At 52.2% G+C, this 22,183-nt stretch overlaps 1 protein-coding gene across 3 annotated transcripts in view; it reads left to right on the top strand.

Moving 5' to 3' along the window:
* Positions 1-22,183, top strand: part of ARHGAP39 (Rho GTPase activating protein 39) — a 423,047-nt gene that overhangs the window by 381,125 nt on the left and 19,739 nt on the right. For all 3 annotated transcript variants that reach the window (XM_073329927.1, XM_073329928.1, XM_073329926.1), the window contains 2 exons: positions 8,904-9,103; positions 15,084-15,175. In XM_073329927.1, coding sequence (XP_073186028.1) covers positions 8,904-9,103; positions 15,084-15,175 — 292 coding nt within the window. The remainder of the gene's footprint in view (positions 1-8,903; positions 9,104-15,083; positions 15,176-22,183) is intronic.

The raw sequence follows: 22,183 nt of genomic DNA, 5'->3' as shown, positions 1-22,183 counted from the left end.
CCAGAAGGTAGGATCCTCTTATTGCGACAGCTGGCATCTGAACTTCAGTAGGTGAGAAAGACCTTGAAATAGCCCAAGAGCAAGGATGTTGAAGGTGGGCAGCTCCATGGTTTCCAACGGGCATTTTCTAGTCATCCAGTCCATGGAAAGATCTCAAAGGACAAGAATAGACAGCTGGCCTCTGCGCATAGCTAGGTCATGGCCAGCTTTACAAGGCCTGTCTCAGCATGCTGGCCAGGCCTGCAACTCAGCTGGCATTTATGGAAGGAATCAAATAATGTGCTTGAGTAATTGCAGCATGCCCAGACTATACCTAGAGTAGATGGGTTGGGGCTGTCATTAGGACATTAAGATATGAAACGATTTCATAGCAGAAGCATCACCAGAGCTATTTGCAGGTGCTAATGGCCACACTAACCTTCCTCGAAGAGGCCCCTTCGTTTCCATAAACACCAGCACCATTTATGGCTACCCAGCCATGTACAATCAGTCCTGAGGGTCACCAGGCCCAGGTGCCTCTAGTGAGATGCAAAGCAATCATTGCCTTCCAGCGCCCCGCAAGGGAGGACAGTTTTGTGGTTAGACACAGGACTTGGGAACTCTCGAATGTCACTCTCAACTATTGGGGTAATGCAATGGGAACTCCAACTCACCATCAGTGAATCGCACTGCCTTGCCTCCTGGGAGTCTTGTGCATGCTGTGAAGAGCTCCAGTGGGACGTGCTATGGAAGAGAAAACCACTGATTGCAGCTCAGGCAGCCTGAGCATTGCCATAACATCTTCACATGATGTCCAGTCCTTTCCCGTTCGTTTGTTTCTCCCATAAGAAGTGACCCTATTGCTCACACTTGTATGGTGTGATGTCTTCATTCTTCCATCAAAGGTGGTGCAGGCTTGTAAGCATGTCGATCACTAGAGCAGACAGATGGATAAGGCTTTGCTGAGGGCCTGATCTCTTGTCAGTCCCTGGTCAGCTGGGTAGTGTACTCCAATGTCAGTGCCAACAAAGTGGCTGGGTCCCACTCCTGCAGTCCCTTAGCACTGATCCTGCACGGCTCTTCCCATGCTGTTCATGTCCCACTGAAATCAGTGTCACCCCAGCTCATTCAGGAGTAATCAAGACTTGAGGGAGTTAACACATTGGGGGATTGGCTGCCTTGCTTCCTTCTTTCCCCCCTAGCATCTGATGATAACTGGGTAACAGCTGCTGTGACGAGAATGACTGGCCACTGATACATGGAGGGAAAAGAATACAGCTTGGGAGTTTTGTGCCAGGCTGTGCCTCCGGGTCAGCTTGTAGGACTTCAGAAAATCAATACATTGTGGTTGGCAAACTGAGCAGTGGTTGTTGGAGACACAGAAAGAGCGGAAATGTAAGCCCTTGTTTATGAGGCTCTCTGAGGGATCCTTCTCAGCAGGACACTCCAGTTTTCATAGAGACATCCAGCCAGCTCCACTGCATACTAGGACTTTGCAATTAGAATGAAATTTGTCATGATTCCGGCCATCAAGGGCTGATTTATGTTAAATATCCTGTTGACCTTTGAAATCAAACACAGAACTGATTCAAGGAACAGCCGCCCTGGCTGGAAACAAAGTGCAGCAGCTGGAAACAAAATGGGTGCCTTTGAGCCCGGAATAAATGGCCTGCCAGGGCTTGTCCTTTTGCCTTCAGTTCTGTAGAACAGCTCAGACGCCAGCATGCTCCAGCGGAGGGGGAGTCAGAGTCCTGCCCGCACAATGGCACACTCAGGAAAGCCCCCTAAAGCTTGGAGGGCTTTGGCTCTCTGGTTTGATCGCCAAACTAGGGTCCAGCTGCAAAGCCTCGAGGGAGGCTGAGTCTGGATCCTGTGCTTGGGGGGATCCAGATCTGGGGGTTACTCCATGCCCACCTCTAGTGGACTTTTGATTCACACATTCTCCCCCACCCCAAAAAATAGTCATTATGCTGAGCAGAGTGGTTGCAGGTTTTCTTTTCACACTATACCAGCAAACTTGTGCTCTCTGCTGCTGGCCTTGTTCCCCAGGAAGCCTTTCAGGGCATTACTTTGATCTGCTGTAGACGGGATTCCTGTGACATCAGCAACGCCGGGTGTATGGCTTTGAGGGCATCTCTAATGATTTTGCCCTGGAGCCAGTTGGACAACTGCTCGCTGAATTTCAGTGTGTTTCCTTTTCCATCAGCGCAGCACCATGGCTCAGGTCTGTCATCTCTTCCTGCTTCTCCCAGCCACTCATGTCTTCTTGGGGATTATGGGACTTGGGATCCTCCTGACAATATTAAGCTATCTCTTGTCTGCTTTCGGAACTGGGTGCCAGCCCTTATAAAGAGAGCTTTTGAGTCATGTACAGTAAGAGGTTGGCCCAGATGAATGGGCTTGTGGAGCTCACACAGCGTGCAAATACCAGTTCTCTTAACTCAAACACTCAGTTCTCTGTAGGTCAGGTGTGTCCCCACTCAGCTCTGACCGCTGAGCAGGAAGCCATTGCACTCATGCAGAGCCCAGTCCTGCGAGCCGCTGAGTCCACTGACTCCAGCAGGACTTGGTACATCAGTGGGATCAGGCCCAGTCCATCTGGCACCCATCACCAGAACATCTGAGCATCTCCTGGTCCTCACAGCCCCTTGAGAGGGAGAGAAGTGCTGTTACCCCCACTTTACACATGGGGAGCTGAGGCCCAAAGGCCCAGGTATTTAGGCTCCTAACTCCCATTGAAATCAACAGGGTTACTCCTAGATTGGAGTAGATTGGGTGACAGTAGATTGGGTGACCATATGTCCCGTTTTGGCTGAGACAGTCCCGTTTTTAAGCTCTGCCCTGGCCGTCCCGACTTTTTTTACAAAAATGGGCATTTGTCCCATTTGTTCTTCCCAACTGATCTGTTGGGAGGAGCAAACAAACGCCCAGTTTACCAAAAGAGTTGGGGGTGCAGAGGAACATTGCCGGAGAGGGAGCAATGTGAGGTGCCAAGCGGTGGGGCTCAGGGCCCAGCCCCAGCCGGTGCAGATCTCGGGGTGGTCAGCCCCAGCTGCGGGCAGTGTGGAGGTTGGGGGATCCAGTCCCAGGCACAGGCGGCAGGCAGCTCGGGGGGAGGGGTCAGCCACGGGGGGCAGGAGACTCGGCGGGATCAGCCCTAGCCGTGGGCAGCAGAGGCCTCAGGGGAACAGCCCCAGCCACGGGGGGCAGAGGGCGGCTCAGGCGAGCCCCAGCCGTCCCATTTTTACTTTAGGAAATATGGTCACCCTACTCCTAGAGTAAGTTACTACTCAACAGGAGAGAGGCCGTAGTCAGATTGCGGCCACTCCCATCCAAACCCACCAGTGCCAGAGGGGATGAGGCAGGGAGCCTGCAGCCTCTTCACACTTCCTACCCCTCCGAGCGAGGGAGAGATTAGTGGTGATTCAGACAAGGCCTCTTGCACTGCCCTGCCCCCACCTGCGTGGCTTTGTGTCCATTTTGCTCTGGCGCTTTGAAGTGTATCTGTGGTGTGCAGTACACCCCTGGCTATCCAGGGCTGTGCAGCCTGATGCCAGTCCAGCCCGCCTCAATACGCCAGGAGTCTATCGGCTTTGGTTCTTTGACTTCCCGTTTACTGCAGCCTTCAGCTCCCCAGGGCTGGAAGCAGATCTCTGCTGCTGTGGAGTTTACACCCTGGGCAGGAGCTGAGCTTAAGCACTTGGCACTCCTTGGGGCTGAAGCTTGTAGGCTCCTGGTGACACACTGGTGATTGCTAGGAGGGCTGTCAGAGGAATCCCCTGCTCTCTGTGAGGAGGAGTCTGTTCCCGAAGGGGGTGCTCTCACACTCCCATGCCAAGGGCTGGTTGCAGTCTCGCTTTGTTACTGGCTACGAGCAGCGCTGGCTGGGGCTTTTGTCATGGCAAATGTTTAAGCAAAGTCACAGGATGGCTGCAGTGAAAAGGGCAAAGTCTGTGGAAACAGCCTAATTGAAAATCCCCACCAGTGGTAGGCCATGTGCTGTGCCCACTGTGATCTCCTGAGTTTCCATTCCTAACCGTCAGTAGGGTTTCCAGCAGGAGTTATAATTTATAAACCAAAACCCAGCTCTTTAAATACAGATCGGCCTAAACCAAGCCCCCAAAATCCAGACACCCCTGTACTCTGGGAACAGCTGAATCTAGAGCGGAACCTCTGCAGCTTGGACCCACCTGTCAGAATTTAAAGCAAGCTAGGAGGAGTAATTTGATACCGCTATTGGGGTATTAAGGCTCTCCCTGAAAATCCAGGGGCTGTGCTCCCTCCTTACCACAGCGTGTCACTGAGCTCCAGCTGCCTGGTGTTATGCATGCAGTGCCGCTGGTGTGCTAATCTCATATATACCTGTGCAACTGCCCATCATAAGCATCCACCCCATTCCCTCGCTCACTTATTCCTCATCTTCTGGTGCTCGCTGGCTTGTTATCATAGGGTTGCTCCCAGGTGATTGGCTATGTAGAATCTCAGTGCTTGGCAGCTGGCATGGCTTGTGCAGAAGCATTAGTTTTGGAGAGAAACGCAAAAGATGAATCACAAGGACAAGAATGAAGATGTGTCGAGTCTGGGGCCTGTTGCTCTTGTCCGTGTCCCCTCAAGTCAGTGACACAGAGTGCCAGGCAATGCAAAGGTCAGGCCGATCTCACTCACAGCTCCTGCGGGGGCTTTCCCAGCGTGGCTGGTATCCATTGCTGGGCCAGGAGGTGGCATCTAGTGTCTTGCCATCAAAGACCCAGCCCATTTCATGGACTCATTGTTCCCCACACAAAGCAGAGGCTGGAGCATTCTCCTAACCAGAGCACAGGGGAGAGGGCTCCTTTTGGACAGCGGAGGGCCGCATGGTTGACTATGCAGGGCCCCGAGGGCTACCCATAGTGTCAGACTCTCCCACCTTTACTGATGGTGAGGAGCAGCGTGCTGCTCAAGTGGTGCCATTTATTTCAGTGGAGTTACTCCTAGAACAAGGCACTACTCACCGTGCGGGACGGGGCAGACTGTAGCTCATAGTCAGTATAAAATGGCTCATCTTGAGTATGGCCTTTCAGGCTGCAGGACCCAACATGCAATGCCTCACCTTGAGCCAAGCAGCCTGCCGCCTGGCTCAGGTTGGAGTGGTGCATGCTGGGACCTGTAGTCACCATGTGCTGCGCCTCGCTGTTGAAAATTAGATTAGCCACGGGTCTTGTTGCTAAGCATTGTGAGCTGCCCCTTATCTTACCATCACTCTTGCTTTTCTCTGGTTAATGTTTCTGTTCCTGATGATAACTTCAGTGTTTGCTTTTAATCTCCCAAGTAGTGGAACTACAGAGGTTTGCCTCTCCTAGGGAAGATGCCAGATGAGTCGTTGATCTTGCTCTTTCATTAAGACAAATGGCTGTAGTTACCGGTTCTCAGTACATGAGAGAATGTGCAGCATAATGCTCAAACCATCTGGAGAAACCTGGAACAGGGAAAGGGGGGAAATCACACGCTTCTGAGCTTGACATAAACATATCGCTAGCCGAGAAAGAGCTTAGCCAACAGCTTTCGAGCAGGGCCAGGGAGGGTGCATGTGAACTCCAAGTGTTCCCTGGAAACCAAACTTAAAGGGTCATTGACACCTCATGGGAAATGTACAACAACAGCTGTACTGTGTGTAACATCTTCTGCGTTAATTATGTCCCAGTGCGTTTTGCAGAGCTAAGAAATAACCCTTTACATCTCTCTAACCCCTTCCCACTGAGTGTTTCAAAGCCTTCTACAGACAATGAATTGAGGCCCCCAGCCCAACCTCCTCTGGAGGAAGTTCACTATCATTATCGTCATTTGACACATGGGGAAACTGAGGCATGGAGTGGGATGTGACTTGACCAAGGTCACACGGCACATGGGCAGCAGAACTGGAACTGTTTCAGAGTAGCAGCCATGTTGTCTGTATTCGCAAAAAGAAAAGGAATACTAGTGGCGCCTTAGAGACTAACCAATTTGTTTGAGCATAAGCTTTCTTGAGCTACAGCTCACTTCATTGGATGCTGGAAGTGGAACTGGAAGCCAGGTCCCTTGACTCCCAGTCCTGTGCTTTAGCCATTCGATCGTGCCTCCTCTCCAGCTACACAAGAAACCTAAAGATTATGATTGACGTTCACCCATGCAGTGGGTCCCCTTACATCCCATCAGAGCTTAGTTGGTGCCTAATGTGATCACTGTAATGGCAGAGGCTGAGCAGCATTAAAAGGATCAGGGGAAAATGGATTCGGCTCCTTTTTGCATTTCTCTTCCTCCTCCTAGGATCAATAGCCCAGAAAGATGATCATGTACAAAGTCTGTGCTGCTTGTTCTGTCTGCCCATTCCTAAAGCCCTCTTCACCTGGCCACCTAGAGTGGAGGCTCCTTGAGGCAGGGATCATCTGTTTGTTCTGTTTGTACAGTGCCTAGCACAGTGTGGCCCACGATGAGGGTTCCTCAGAGCTACCACTATGCAAGTAATATTAATAGTCCCCTTCGCCCGCCGGACACTCTAGTATGTCAGGACAGGAAATAAGCAGCTAGAGCAAGTGAAATCCTGAGCAACAAAGATCCCATTTTCCTGCAAACACCCTTCATGGAAAGAAAGAAAGACAAAGACAAAGGGAGGGAGGGAGGGAGCGAGATTAGTGGCAGGCAAAGTAATAACAGTCTGCTCAGGCCACTAGAGCACACTACCTCCCACAATGGGTGTGCAGGAGAAACACCAACCACATTGTTAGAGATGGCCCAGCAGCCAGCTGGGACCCATCTCCCTCCCCAGCACATTGCTCACAGAGATTAATCCAGCCTTAGGGCTTTGCAAACTGACCTGTATGGCCCGGTCTGGCCTCTAGGTACGGATCCAGCAGAGCACAGGAGGTGGGAGCCCATTGATGTGAGTTCTCCCCTCTCCTGGCCTCCTCCGCTGCTTCTGTAGCCTCCTGGGGCTCAGAGGCCGTGCCCGTACAGCGTGTGGCAGCCGGACGACAGGCGCAGGCTTGCGGGGCTCACAGGGCGCGGCTGTACAGCGTATGGCAGCCAGACGACAGGTGCAGGCTTGCGGGGCTCACAGGGCGCGGCTGTACAGCGTATGGCAGCCAGACGACAGAAGCAGGCTCCTATGGGTCACAGGGCACAGCTGTACAGCAAGTGGCAGCCGGATGACAGGTGCAGTGAACTGTGAAGTGAACTTCAGGGGAAGAGGAAATGCCCCCAGGGCCCCGGCCTGCGGTTTCATTCCAGGGATGGCAATGCCACTCCACTGACAGAAAAACTGCAACTGGATCCCCCAGCGTGGTCCCCTCCTAACTGGTCATAGGGCCACAGAGGCCACCATGGTGAAACGGGAGACAAAGGGAACCATGAGAAGAAGCAGCAGATCCCCAAACCAGACCTTCACCCTGGGAGGCTTGGCCAGAATGATGAGCCTGTGGCTAAAACCTGTATCTGGAGTCTGGAGAGCTGGCCTCTATTCCCGACTCTGCTGCTGCCCCTGGGGGTCTCCGAGACAGGGAGTAAGAGATCCCCTCTCTCTCAAGCTGTGTGTGAAGCTTAATTGTTTAAGGTTTGTGAAGCACTCAGAGACCCTCCATGCAACTGGTCATACAGAGAGAGTCATTGCCAGAACCAGGAGGAGGCCCCTCACTCCCAGTCCTGTGCTCTGGCCACTAGACTGCTCCCCCTCCACCGAAAGTGCATAAATAGTTTTTTCAAAGATACATTATTAAGGGTACAAGAGGAAACTATCCCACTGTGTAGCAAAGATCGGAAGTCTGGCAAGAGACCACCCTGGCTTAACCAGGAGATCTTCAATGATCTAAAAATAAAAAAGAGTCCTATTTTTGACTATACTTTTGTATCATTGTATGAAAAGGTGTCAGTGATGCGGCCCTTGGGCCAATGTACTAGTCCTCATGTGGCCCTCGTGGTGATTTGAGTTTGAGATACCCGTTCTAAACCCAGGTTTCAGAGTAACAGCCGTGTTAGTCTGTATTCGCAAAAAGAAAAGGAGGACTTGTGGCACCTTAGAGACTAACCAATTTATTAGAGCATAAGCTTTCGTGAGCTACAGCTCACTTCCTCAGATGCATATCGTGGAAACTGCAGCAGGCTTTATATATACACAGAGAATATGAAACAATACGGAGCTCGGGAAGTTCGAGCCTCCATCAATCTCTGAGTCAGCTTTGTGTGTGTAGGCCAAAGTGATCAGACTCGGGTGATGAAAGTGAGGCCTCTCCCTCTGTGCTTAGGTAGCCAGCTGAGAGCAGCCTCGTATTCAGTAGTTTGCATTGAACTTCAGTGGAAGTTCTGGGTGCTCAAAACGTTGGGAAATCAGGCACCCCAAATCAGAGTCTAAGTCTGAAAGTGTGGACCTTCCCCGCTCTGTGCCTTGGTTTCCCCAGCTCTGGGATTAAGGATCCTTCCCCTCCTCTGTAAAGTGCTATGGGATGTATGGAGAGCATGCTAGAGCAGTGCCAAGGGCTTCTGTTGCTGCTGTTACGGGACTTGTTTCTAGGAGACCTCAGAGCCACACCTCTCGTTACTGTGGCACAAGACTTTCCATTCCAAGGGGCTGTGCACAGCGGACTGAAGACTTTCCCCTGTCTGGCTACAACAGGCCTTGGACACTATCCAGGACCACTTTTTATTTATTTATTTATTTATTTTTGTAAGATTTGAGCCCAAATGGTTCTGCCATTTTCAAGACTAAGGAAGGTTGGAGAAAATATTCTTGCTCCAAAGATGTGACCTTTTTTTTTGAACGCATGGTGGGAAAATGGCAGGAACATGGAATTTGGCAGCTCTCTCGGGCCGGGCCAGGCGTTGGAGCAGGGTGTAAATTGGTTTTGACTTGCTACTTGAGTAACGACTGTGCATGTATCTCTGGGCCTTCACGTTTGTCTTGGTTCCATCTCTTGCAGGGCCTGAAGAAGCCGAATATTGAGGAGATCCGGCATGCAAAGAACGCAGTGTTCAGCCCCTCCATGTTTGGGAGCTCCCTGCAGGAGATCATGAACATGCAGAAGGAGAGGTACCCAGATCGGCAGCTCCCCTGGGTGCAAACCAGACTGTCTGAGGAAGTGCTGGCGCTGAATGGAGACCAGACCGAGGGCATCTTCAGGTAATGCTGCCTTGTGACTCTGACCCTTCTTGCACAGGCCAGCTCTCAGGGAGTTGCACACCAGGCATTCACTTCCAATGGAGAAGATGCAGCTGGATGCTTCTGTAATAGGGCAGTGTGGTCCATGAGGGCCCAGCAGGGGTCTTAGAAGGGAGTGTTGCATGCTGGGACATGTAGTCTTTCTTAGCAGCACCTCTGCTAAGGGTGAGGATAGCCACAGATTGCATTGTGGAGCACTGTGGCTTGTGCTGTGGCCACTTCTGCCTCGCAGTGTGACCTTGTGGAGCAGGCAGTTAGAGCATTCTCTAAGGGGCGACATAACACTTCCAAAGCCAGACGACAGCACTGGGTCTGGCTGTCTCTGAGCAGACTAGAGAAGCAACGACCAAGGGAGGACTGTTGCTAGTTGCTCATCTCCCCTCCCAGCCTGGCCCAGGCCAGAGCCTCGGAGAAGAAACCTTTGCGATCGATGGCATGGTCTGAGCCCAGGGTACTTTCTCTCTCTCCCTTGTTTCCTTTTTTTATATTGCCTGTCACCACATTATCTAGGCTCCAGCGCTTCCATCCAGGAACTCTGTCGTTCACCAGTTGTCATTGTTTTGAACAAGATTTAGCTGTGATATCTGTAACACATCCTGTGTGCAAGGGCACTGTTCCTGCTCTCCCACTGTCTGCCTAGTGCCGTGCCTTAGCAGTGGGGCCCTCTCTTGTCAGTGACAAAGCGTGATCATGAACAGTACGTTTCCATCGGGCCTCTCCTCTGGGACCATGCAGTAGAAAGGGCACCAGGGCATAGGAGATACAGAGGATCCCCTCTGATTTCACAGGCCACCCAGCTCCTCCCCTTTCTTGGGGTTCTGCAGTGTGGGGGTGCTGCTGAGGGGAGAACAGTGTGTTCTCCCAGGTGGTCTGGGCTAGCTGTAAGCCACAGTGTATCCCTGTGGACAGAACACCCCCAAAGTGCGGTTAACGCCTGTCTGGTTCTAAATGGTTGGCGTCCCCGGTTGCTGCAATGGACCGAACCAAACTCCCAGACACTAACCCCCTGAATTCTGGGGAAGGTCACAACCAGACTTGAGTCTGAGGCCAGCCTCTCTCCCAAATGGGCCAACCCAACACCTGCCCCTCTGGATCTGCATCCCAGCTCAGTGCCTCTGGCCTGTCTCTTGAGATAGCCCTAGACTGAGTGAAGTGCAGCCTGCATGCATGCTGCCTAGCAAAGTATTTCTCCTTGCTCCCTTCCAGCTCCCAGTAAGAGCTTGACCAGGCCACTTCCTACCCCTCTGCACTCATCCCAGGAGAACCCAGGACTCAGAAAATCCACACCCCACTGACCTTGTTCTTCAGCTCCCAAACATGGATTGTTACCCCACGGCTGGCCAGGGCCTCTCTGGATTTGCAGCTTGCCTTTCCCTGGAAATGACAGACATTCCTTCCTGGTGGGTTTTTCTCAGGTAGCTTTATCTCTTGACTCCCTCCAGACACAGGAAGGGGACTGGCAGCCACCCCAAGTGCGGCTCAGCCTGCCATTCCCAAGAAGGTGACCTGAGAGCAGCTCCTTGGTGTGTGAATCCAGAGCCATACTGGGCTGGGAAAGTTTCCCTGTGTCATGACCTGAGGCTGAGCCACCGCTGGGTGGCAATGACCAGAGGTGCTGAAAACCCAGGCAGTGATGGCAATAACTACGTGCTGCTGTGTGCTGGATCCTCTGCTGCAGCCTTTGGGAGGGGGGAGGGGAGTGAATTTCACCAGGACTATCAGACCTGCCTTGTGTTAGTCACGGCTCTTTCCTGGCCGCTGGACTGTGGGACATCTTCACTTGCAGTTGCTCATTCACATCCCATTTGAGGCCAAGAGCATCCCCCAAGGGTTTCTCTTGTTTGTAGCCTGAAGGGATCGTCCTATGCACAGTGCTCAGTAATGTCACTCCTCACCTGGCCAGAGGGGTCGCTGCTGAGCCACACGCGGCCCTTCCCCGCCCCATGGGCTCAGCATGATGTCTGCTGCTGCAGGGAAATGTACCTGTCTATTACAATGTATCGTGTCTGTCTCCCCGACTCCACACCTGGCAACTGCCTCTGGTAAGCAAGGTCTCAGCTGGTTACTCTGTCCCAAGCTTACACAGCCTCCCGCACAGGCTCAGCTCCGCTACCCCGGTGCTCAGAGAGAGGAGTCAAGTTGTGCAGGGGGTACAGTGACGGGATCCCCAGGGTACAACCTGGAACTGTGGGATCACTGTGCCCCCTGAACTCTGCAGCCTGGGGGCACAGTGGTCCCAATGCTTTGCTAATGACAAGCAGGAAACCCCTCCAGGTGCTGTTATCCCTCAGCCTCCAGCATGCAGAGACAGACCCAGCTAAACTGCATGAATGCTCTCCAAGCCACTCATGAACCATCCACAGGGAAACACCAGCGAATCCCCCCAGCCTCTAGCCTTGCACCCCAGAAATGTACCATCTTATACTGCTCAAGATCTTCTCTTGAACAATGCAAGCTCATTAATTAGTTTGCCACTTCGTCAAAGGATAGTGGACACGCACCAGCCTTTGTAATCTGAGCAGATTCCCCAAGCACTGGTGAACCCACTGGTAAAGATAAAACATTAAAATAAGTTTATTACCTACAGAAAGATAGCTTTATAAGTGATTATAAGTGGTAGGCATAAGGGTCAGAGCTAGTTACCTGAGAAATAAAAGTAAAATCACAGTCTAAATCCTAAACTCTATTAGACTAAGCAAGATTTGGATCAAACAGCTTTTCTCACCCCACTGGATGTCGCAGGCAGGTTATATACACAGGCTGAATTTCCTTCCTCCTCCGTTCAAAGTCTTTGTCTACCCACCATTCTTGTTGCCTTCAGCGTAGGTGAGGGAGGAGAGAGGTGGGTCTCATGATGCCGCTGTCCCTATTTTATACTCTCAATTCATGGCCAAGGGAAGATACTGGCCCAAACGTGTCCTGGTGGGGATGGCTGAGTCACAGAGTTGAGGAATCCTCATTGTGTGGTACTTGTGCAACTGTCTCTTACAGAATTGTAAATCTCTTGTTTACAATTGCCCTGCTGGTCCATGACTTGTGCTGGTCGCTTAGTGCTCATTTGCGTGTGGGTCACCTCTTTTGTTGCCACTGGAGAGCTAGGAGTGGGCATCTCCCAAACTCACAACCTATTTCAATAACAACCATGCAACAAACTCTCATCACTTCATACACACTAACGATATACAGATTTTGATAGAACAATGAGTTTCAGCAGATCATGGTCTTTCATATGGTGTCTTACATGGCATGCTCTGTAAGAAATATCACAACCATATTAATGTGGGGGTTACAGGGTGCTACTTTGAGGTCCAGTGCATCACAGGTACATAGCAGTGACCGTCTACTCAAGCTCCTCCCACAATCCCAAACCCCACCCACATGCCCAAGATCATAGAATCATAGAATATCAGGGTTGGAAGGGACCTCAGGAGGTCATCTAGTCCAACCCCCTGCTCAAAGCAGAACCAATTCCCAACTAAATCATCCCAGCCAGGGCTTTGTCAAGCCTGACCTTAAAAATATCTAAGGAAGGAGATTCCACCACCTCCCTAGGTAACGCATTCCAGTGTTTCACCACCCTCCTAGTGAAAAAGTTTTTCCTAATATCCAACCTAAACCTCCCCCACTGCAACTTAAGACCATTAGTCCTTGTTCTGTCATCAGCTACCACTGAGAACAGTCTAGATCCATCCTCTTTGGAACCCCCTTTCAGGTAGTTGAAAGCAGCTATCTAATCCCCCCTCATTCTTCTCTTCCGCAGACTAAACAATCCCAGTTCCCTCAGCCTCTCCTCACAAGTCATGTGTTCCAGACCCCAAATCATTTTTGTTGCCCTCCGCTGGAAGTTTTCCAATTTATCCACATCCTTCTTGTAGTTTGGGGCCCAAAACTGGACACAGTACTCCAGATGAGGCCTCACCAATGTAGAATATAGGGGAACGATCACGTCCCTCGATCTGCTGGCAATGCCCCTACTTATACATCCCAAAATGCCATTGGCCTTCTTGGCAACAAGGGCACACTGTTGACTCATATCCAGCTTCTCATCCACTGTAACCCCTAGGTCCTTTTCTGCAGAACTGCTGCCGAGCCATTCGGTCCCTAGTCTGTAGCGGTGCATTAGATTCTTCCGTCCTAAGTGCAGGACTCTGCACTTGTCCTTGTTGAACCTCATCAGATTTCTTTTGGCCCAATCCTCTAATTTGTCTAGGGCCCTCTGTATCCTATCCCTACCCTCCAGCGTATCTACCTCTCCTCCCAGTTTAGTGTCATCTGTAAACTTGCTGAGGATGCAATCCACGCCATCCTCCAGATCATTTATGAAGATATTGAACAAAACCGGCCCCAGGACCGACCCTTGGTGCACTCCACTTGATACCGGCTGCCAACTAGACATGGAGCCATTGATCACTACCCGTTGAGCCTGACAATCCAGCCAACTTTCTATCCACCTTATAGTCCATTCATCCAGCCCACACTTCTTTAACTTGCTGGCAAGAATACTGTGGGAGATCGTGTCAAAAGCTTTGCTAAAGTTAGGGAACAACACGTCCACCGCTTTCCCCTCATCCACAGAGCCAGTTATCTCATCATAGAAGGCAATTAGATTAGTCAGGCATGACTTTCCCTTGGTGAATCCATGCTGACTGTTCCTGATCACTTTCCTGTCCTCTAAGTGCTTCAGAATTGATTCCTTGAGGACCTGCTCCATGATTTTTCCAGGGACTGAGGTGAGGCTGACTGTCCTGTAGTTCCCCGGATCCTCCTTCTTCCCTTTTTAAAAGATGGGCACTACATTAGCCTTTTTCCAGTCGTCCGGGACTTCCCCCGATCGCCATGAGTTTTCAAAGATAATGGCCAATGACTCCGCAATCACATCCGCCAACTCCTTTAGCACTCTCGGGTGCAGCGCATCTGGCCCCATAGACTTGTGCACATCCAGCTTTTCTAAATAGTCACGAACCACTTCTTTCTCCACAGAGGGCTGGTCACCTCCTCCCCATGCTGTGCTGCCCAGTGCAGTAGTCTGGGAGCTGACCTTGTTCATGAAGACAGAGGCAAAAAAAGCATTGAGTACATTAGCTTTTTCCACATCCTCTGTCACTAGGTTGCCTCCCTCATTCAGTAAGGGGCCCACACTTTCCTTGACTTTCTTCTTGTTGCTAACATACCTGAATAAACCCTTCTTGTTACTCTTAACATCTCTTGCTAGCTGCAGCTCCAGGTGTGATTTGGCCTTCCTAATTTCACTCCTGCATTCCCTAGCAATATTTTTATACTCTTCCCTGGTCATTTGTCCAATCTTCCACTTCTTGTAAGCTTCTGTAAGATCCAGCAATAGCCCCCAAAGAGCTGGATGGCTGTGCTCAAGTGACCAGCAGGGAAATAGTTAATGCTGCCAGTTAGTAGCATGTATTCCCAGGCTGGAGGAACAGGAGTCCTAGGGCAAATCTGTGCAGACAGTAGTGAGCTATACAAGGTACTTTCACAGCTCCTGCAACCACAATATCCAAGCACAATACACATGTAGATAGTAGTGAGGCATCTAAATAGCCATGTGTATTCAATCACAAATTTTATATGGCCAGGCACCATTATAATGCATGTGAGATGCTCACCTTTGTGCACACTTTTCCACGTGGGCAGCCTCTGGTCTGTATGTTTGAAAAGTGGAGTGTTGTCATCATTAGGTTTAAGAGTTAACATACCATTAATCTGACGAAGGTAGTATTCCCCCCTCTCAGCTATTGTTTCAGTCTCTCTGCAGACTCAGGCAGGCAGTATGTTTAAAGTGCTCATCGTTGAGGTATCTAAGTGTTTCTCCAGACTCTGTCTATAACAGGGACTCTGGCCTCAGCCAAAGTAACTGGCCTTCAGCATCCAGTTGTCAGCATCCAGGTGGACCGAGTCTGAAATCTGTGGACATTTCTTTTCTGCACAGAGTGCCTGGAGATATCGACGAGGTCAACGCCCTCAAGCTGCAGGTCGATCAGTGGAAAATCCCCACCGGCTTGGAAGACCCTCATGTTCCTGGTAAGGGTTCCTGACCCCCCTCCCTTCACACATGGAATCCTGGTGCAAGGGGAAGTGGGGAGTGAGTCCTGGCTCTCAGCTTTGTGGGGGTGAAGCCAGCCAAGCCTGGGGTGGGGCCCTGGACAAGGGAGAGAGTGAGAGTAGAGTCCGAGAGCAGGCCTTGGGAATGGGGGGTGGGAGCCCACTTCAGGCACTGGGCATAAGCTGGGGAGGGAGATGAGGAGAGAAAGGACAATGCTAAGGTCTGGTGTGGCAGAGGGGATTGGAGAAGAAGAGCAACCTGGTCTGAGCACCAGGGGAAGAGCTGAGCATGCAGGAACCCTACGGGGGAAGCCCAGTACATGTGGCCCAGCCAGGTAAGCACCAGCTCCAAGGATCCCCAAGGCATAAACACAGGAGAGGAGAGCCCTCCCCAACAGTGTGAGCTGTCTGGCTGTAGGACGCAACGGGAGCCCCATCGTCTGGGACTGGAGCTGGGCCACAGGGGCCCTGGCCTCAGGTAAGGGTACACCACTGAATACAGCACATCCATCCCTCCCTTCTTGGAGCCTGGCTGCCCCCGGGGCCACGCAGATGCCAGAGCATGCACCAGCTGTCTCATGTCAGGATTAACATTTTAGAACAAGTGTCCATGCTGCACTGAGGCGGCTGCGTGGCGGAGGTCGGGCTCACCAACAGTTGCTGGCTTGTTAATCACAGCTGAGCGGCCGAGCATATCAGTATTTAAAGCCTTCCCGTTGATTCCAGCTGTATAATCCGCCAGCCCAGTCTGCTGAGCATCAGCTCTCTGCCTAATCCCTCTCCAGGACACAGAGCAGCAGGAGCATGGAGCTCACGGTGGGAGCATCTGCAAGGGAAAACTAGTAACATGGGATCAGTCCTAACCTCTCATATGGTAGGCTGGGGCCAGCGGAGCCAGCAAGAGTAGGGTGGACACTGACCCAGCCTGTGTAGGAGGATAATTAATTTCCCGCATACCCAAAACATAGCAAAGCATCTCAGGGAAGGAGTCTGATCACCGTTCCTCATAGTCAGTAAGGCCAAGAAGAGGTTCAGTTGTATTAACAATAGGATGAAGAACAATAAAGAAGTAGGACAATGGCCATTCTCTAAATCTGCTGTAACAACCTCATTGTCCCATCTCCAACAGGACACAGCAGAGATAGCAAAAAGCCCAGCAAGGGCGGCTGGTAATAGAGATGTGGGATCCCATAAGGGGATCTCATTCAAAAAAACATTGAGAGACACACAGTCTGCTCATAAACTCAAGTGACCTTGTGCATCACAGGTGAGATCTGGGGCATATTAGTTTGGAGAGTGGAGAGTGAGAGGAGGGCTATGAAATCACAAAGCAGAGAGAAGATGGATCAGTCTTCTACATACCCCATCTTGTGGCACAAGAACCAGGGAGTGCTCAGTGAGATGGCCACACGTTTAGAATGGATAAAGGAAGCACATAGGCAGCCTGTGGAACTCACTGCTGCAGGATATAAAGACAGATGGCTTAGGGACAGATTCTGTCTCGCTGACTCACACTGCATAGTACCACACAGGGCTGCTCATGGAATAAAGTGCTTCTCAGAATGAGTAATGAGGGCAGAATCCAGCCCTCAGTGTTTCAAAGAGCTAGCTGTTTGTATGAACACGGGTAGCAGTTTCAGTTCCCACTAACAAGATTGTCCAAGATAAGGGTTATCAAGCTGTGTGCTGCAGGTATAGAGTTGCCAACTGTCTAATCACACAAACTCAAACACCCTTGTTTCACTCCCTACCTCGCCCCTTCCCAAGGTCACACCCCTGCCCCGCCACTTCTCTGAGGCCTTGCCCCCCGCTCACTCCAGTCCCCCCCGTCACTCGCTCTCCGCCACCCTCACTCACTTTCACTGGGCCGGGGTAGGGGGTTGAGGTGCGGGATGGGGTGTGGGCTCTGGGCTGGGCGGTGGAACCAAGGGGTTCAGAGTGTGGGAGGGGGCTGCAGGCTGAGCCTGGGGCAGGGAGTTTGGGTGAGGGAGGGGGCTCAGGGCTGGGGCAGGGGGTTGTGGTGCGGGAGGGGGTGCAGGGTGTGGGCTCTGGTTGTGGTGCGGGAGGGGGTGTGGGGTGCGGGCTCTGGGAGGGAGCTTGGGTGCAGGAGGGGGCTCTGGGTTGGGGCAGGGGGTTGGGGTGTGGGAGGGGGTGAGGGTTGCGGGTTCTGGGAGGGAGTTTGGGTGTGGAAGGGGGCTCAGGGCTGAGCAGGAGGTTGTGGTGTGGGAGGGGGTGCAGGGTGCAGGCTCTGGGAGGGAGTTTGGGTATAGAAGGGGGCTCTGGGCTGGGGTAGGGGGTTGGGATGTGGGAAGGGGTGAGGGGTGCAGGCTCTGGAACGGAGTTTGGATGCAGGAGGGGGCTCAGAGCTGGGGAAGGGGTTGTGGTGCAGGAGGGGGTGCAGGGTGCGGGCTCTGGGAGGAAGTTTTTGTGTAGGAGGGGGCTCAGGGCTGGGGCAGAGGGTTGGGGTGTGGTAGGGGGTGAGGGGTGCAGGCTCTGGAAGGGAGTTTGGATGCAGGAGGGGGCTCAGGGCTGGGGAAGGGGTTGTGTTCCAGGAGGGGGTGCAGGGTGTGGGCTCTGGTTGTAGTGCAGGAGGGGGTGTGGGGTGTGGGCTCTGGGAGGGAGTTTGGGTGCAGGCCAAATTCCAGGCCAATGGGATCTGCGGAGTCGGTGCTCAGGGCGGGGGCAGAATGCAGAGACCCTCCTGACCGCGCCTCCTCTTAGGGGTCTCTGCCGGACATGTCACCGCTTCCGGGAGCGGCACAGAGCCAGGGCAGGTAGGGAGCCTGCCTTAGCCCCGCTGCACCACCGGACTTTTAGCATCTTCTGAAATCTTCCGGGTGGGCTTCAGTGGCCTCTGGCAGATCGAGCCTGATTCCGGGAGACTCCTGGCCAAACTGGGAGGATTGGCAACCCTAGGTACAAACTGAGTTCAAATACTATGGAAAAGTTGAATACAGAGTGCTGGCAAAGGGAGGCCAGTTAGCTCTGTGTATACAGCCAAGGGGCTGGAAATCAGGGGAACTAGGTTCAAGTGCTGGTTTAGCCATACACTCATTTTGTGACCTTGGGAAGCTGCTGCATCTGTCTGGCTCAGATTCTTGCTCAGGAACCTCCCAGCCAGGAATAAGTCGCCAGTGTCCATGCATGGGGAATACTGTCCCAGAGAAGTGGTAGGAGCACCCTCACTAGAGACACTTCAAAGCAGACCAGTCCAAGCCTCGTAGGGAAAGTCCCATGCTCACCCCTTCAGGGATGGACTAGATGGGACTGAACATCTTAGACAGGATTTTGATTTCTGTGGTGCTCTTAGTGATGCATAAGCCAGACCAAATCTCTCCATTTAACACACCAGGGGTCATCAGCAGACATCCTAGGATAAGCCTATGTCCTCCGCTAGCCAGGGTGTCCAACCTCTACAACCCACTAGGACACGTGGCTCCATCTCGTTCTGTTCAGTAAGAGGTAATTTAACCCTGCAGGATAGGAGCGCGGATTTCTGCTCTATTACCTGTGGTAATCTCCTGCCATAACAGAGAGCAGCCGGCTGTAGCTTTTCTGTTCCTCTGGCCTGCAGGGTCTCTTTGGGGACTATGGAAGAGCACGTTGGCCTGTGCACGTGGGCTGGTTCTACATGAGTCCTCAGGAGCCCATTAGCTCCCTTGAGATGGGTTGGCGGGGCTAAAAGATGGCAGAACTGTTGGTGCTTTAGTTAGAGCCCTCTGCAGGGAATCCAGCCCTGGCAAGGCCTGGAAAGCATTTCCCAGGCTGAGCGAGTGCGTGCAGGGCAAAGGGAGCGTGTGTGACGGGGAGAGGCAGAAGGCGAGAGGAAGAACATGCTGTAGGGGCAGGGACCTGCAAGGGGATCAGCCTTTGATCCTGCGAAGGTTAGAATGCCAGTGTCCTTTGCGTGTAACCAGCACCAGCTGCTGTTGTGATCTAATTAGGGATGAGATGCCACCATGATGGGGCCCGGGGTACACCTGACAGGTCACTGTGCTGTCCTGGATACTTCCCCTCCCCAGGATCCTGGCATCCCATCAGGCAGGCTGCTCCCAGGGCCCAAGGAATCCTGCTCCGATAAGAAGTGTTAACCTCACCACCGGTTTTTAACAGAAGGGGAGGAATTTCAACCCCTCTGGTGAACACATTTAAGCCTCTCTCTGGGTGCAGCTAACCCCTCCATCCCTGGAAGGGCTCCCTGGCTAACAGTTGTCTGATGAGCAAATATTTTGCCTTTGAGATGTGCCAGCCCAAATGGCAGGTATCTCCACACCATTTCCACAGAGAATACCCCCATTCAACGCTCCCCTGGGAAAGTTATGCTCTCTCGCGGTGTCTCAGAGCACACCCCCAAGCGCTGAGCTGCAGTGAGAGCCACATTTACTCTGCATCAGCAATGAGACTGAGGTGATCCATCTAGAGGTTCAACTCCATTAGAAAGGGAGAGAGAGAGCCAAGGAGAGAGAAGCAGGGAAACCTTGTCTGCTTACTGCCAGTGAGGTAGTGGTGAGGCTGGTCCCCTTATCTTATGTGGCTAGCTAGGAGCCAGGCAGCAGCAGGGTGCTGGCTTTTGTCTCTGCTGGGCCTAGCAATACAGCAGCTCAGGGAAATGGCCAGGCAGCTGGAGGGTGTTGGCTTTTTGTCTCTGCTGGGCCTAGCAATACAGCAGCTCAGGGAAATGGCCAGGCAGCTGGAGGGTGTTGGCTTTTTGTCTCTGCTGGGCCTAGCAATACAGCAGCTCAGGGAAATGGCCAGGCAGCTGGAGGGTGTTGGCTTTTTGTCTCTGCTGGGCCTAGCAATACAGCAGATCAGGGAAATGGCCAGGCAGCTGGAGGGTGCTGTTTGGTGTCTGGCACTTCATGCCTCCTTGCAGAATGAAAATCTAGCCTTGCTGTGGCACAGAAGCTGGGAGATCCAGTGCCCCAGTCATGTGGGCAGGTCTAACCTGGGCGACTGCTGCACACCTTCCCCCACACCATTCTACGCTTCCGCCCAGCCATGGGACTGCCCTGAGTTCTGTTCAATGGAGTGAGAGGCTTGGAGGCGAGTGTTAACGCAGATCCTGACAGAGTCTGCAGCATCCCAGAGAAGCTAACACTGCGGTAGATTCTACAGGCCCTCCCACTGGCCAGCGGTGGGGAAACGGCCCAGCCCAGACTTTCGGCACAATGGTCCATGATTACAAATGCTCTTCAGTTCAGGTCATTACAGTACCCGTCCGAGCAGCTCCATGACACAGCGCCAGATCCCACAGTGGTGAGCGCAGGATAGACAGACAGCTCAAAGCCAGAGGGGTCTATTAGATCATGTAACCTGAGCTCCAGTGTGAAAGAGGCCAGAGAATTTCAGCCAATAACCCCACACATTGAGCCCAGTAACTCGTGTTTGACTAAAGCACGTCTGTATAGATACTGACAGGTTTCAGAGTAGCAGCCATGTTAGTCTGTATTCGCAAAAAGAAAAGGAGGACTTGTGGGACCTTAGAGGTGCCACAAGTACTCCTTTTCTTTTTGTATAGATACTGTGGCTGGAGGGACAGGTAGCTCTATGGATGGATAAATCTTCAGAAGAGGTAGGCCCCAGATCGCGCCCTTCCGCTCTTGTTCCCTAAGGTGTCTGTCTTGTTTGGACATGTTCTCTCTGGGCAAGGTTATCCCCCCCCTTCATTCTCTCACATTCACTCTCACGCTCCCGGTGTCAATGCAAGAAGCAGCTACAGCCTGCTCCTGCTGAGCAGTTTCCTTCAGCTAGCATCCTTCAGTCAGCTGGGGGTTGTTCTCCCTTCCCTGTGGAAATAGTGTGGTAAATAAGGCCTTACTTCATTCGCGATATTGCGGAAATTGCAGATCCTGCAATATGAGGCTTCCACTGCAGTTTTGATTTTCATTCGCTTACTTTGCACGGTCCACAGTTTTGCATACATTGAGGTTTGCAACACACACTTTTCCCCCCTTAGTATAGTGTGAGGCACTGACAGCTGCACAGGGAACACAGCTGGGAGGGGCTCAATTTCACAGCAGGGAGCCTACCAGCAGTGGAATTGACATTCTTGTCGGTTTCATGGCTGCTATTATTTCACATGTCCTCTCTGGTTGGGGCTGCCAGCCCAGCGCTGCACAAGGAAATTCGAAATAATTGGCTACAGTGGGTCAGTGTGGTGGGGTCAGATGCACTGTGGATCAGTGTGGTGAAGCACTCTGGGAGATTGGGACTCCCCCACCCCCCACCAGGGAGATCATACCCCACAGGCTGAGAGCAGCAGGCACCATGTATTTGAACCTACCGTGGCCTCCGGGTAGATTCCCTGCTGCATGTTAGCAGGGTTACACCTGGGATTCAAGAGGAGAGGGTGTCATGTCCTTGATGGGGCCACATCTAGACACATTTCACACCCAAGTGCTGGTTCCTCTGGGGTTTATCTAGCTATTTACAATGATTTTTCTCTCCAAAGCAGCCTTCTCCTGTCCCAGAGGAGGCTGCATGTCAGTGCTGGGTGTACGGGTGTAGTGACATGTACAGCCACCTGGGTCTGCTGAATGGAAGGGGAAGGGGGCCCATTGACTCATTTGGAGACAACTGTGCACTTTAGGGCAGGGCAGTTGCATCATTTGAGGCTGAACAGGGGATGCATGGTGCCTTTGTACAGTGGGGCAGGTGAGCTGACAGCAGTGGGGTTACTAGGGGTTTGGAAGGTTCTTTAGCATTTCCCATTTAGGTATCCAAAATGGCTTCCATCCAATCAGCAGCTAGAGCTCCCAACCCCAAGCACAGTCCTGTCAGGCACAGCAGCACCACCTGAGAATCCATTAGATGTTTCCAATTCAAGCACTGAGCCTGCCTGACCCTACTTAGCTTACCAGAGTTGACAGGTTCACACCACAAGCTGGTGTGAGTACAGGCACTCTTAGCAGCCGGACAGCCATTAACAAGCAGCCTTCCTGACCATTTGGAGATCTATGGGAGGGGCCTCCATTCCAGCTTGCCAGA

The sequence above is a fragment of the Lepidochelys kempii genome, chromosome 2 (genome assembly GCF_965140265.1).
Source record: "Lepidochelys kempii isolate rLepKem1 chromosome 2, rLepKem1.hap2, whole genome shotgun sequence".
Classification (NCBI taxonomy): domain Eukaryota; kingdom Metazoa; phylum Chordata; order Testudines; family Cheloniidae; genus Lepidochelys; species Lepidochelys kempii.
This window is presented reverse-complemented; position numbering and strand designations above follow the sequence as displayed.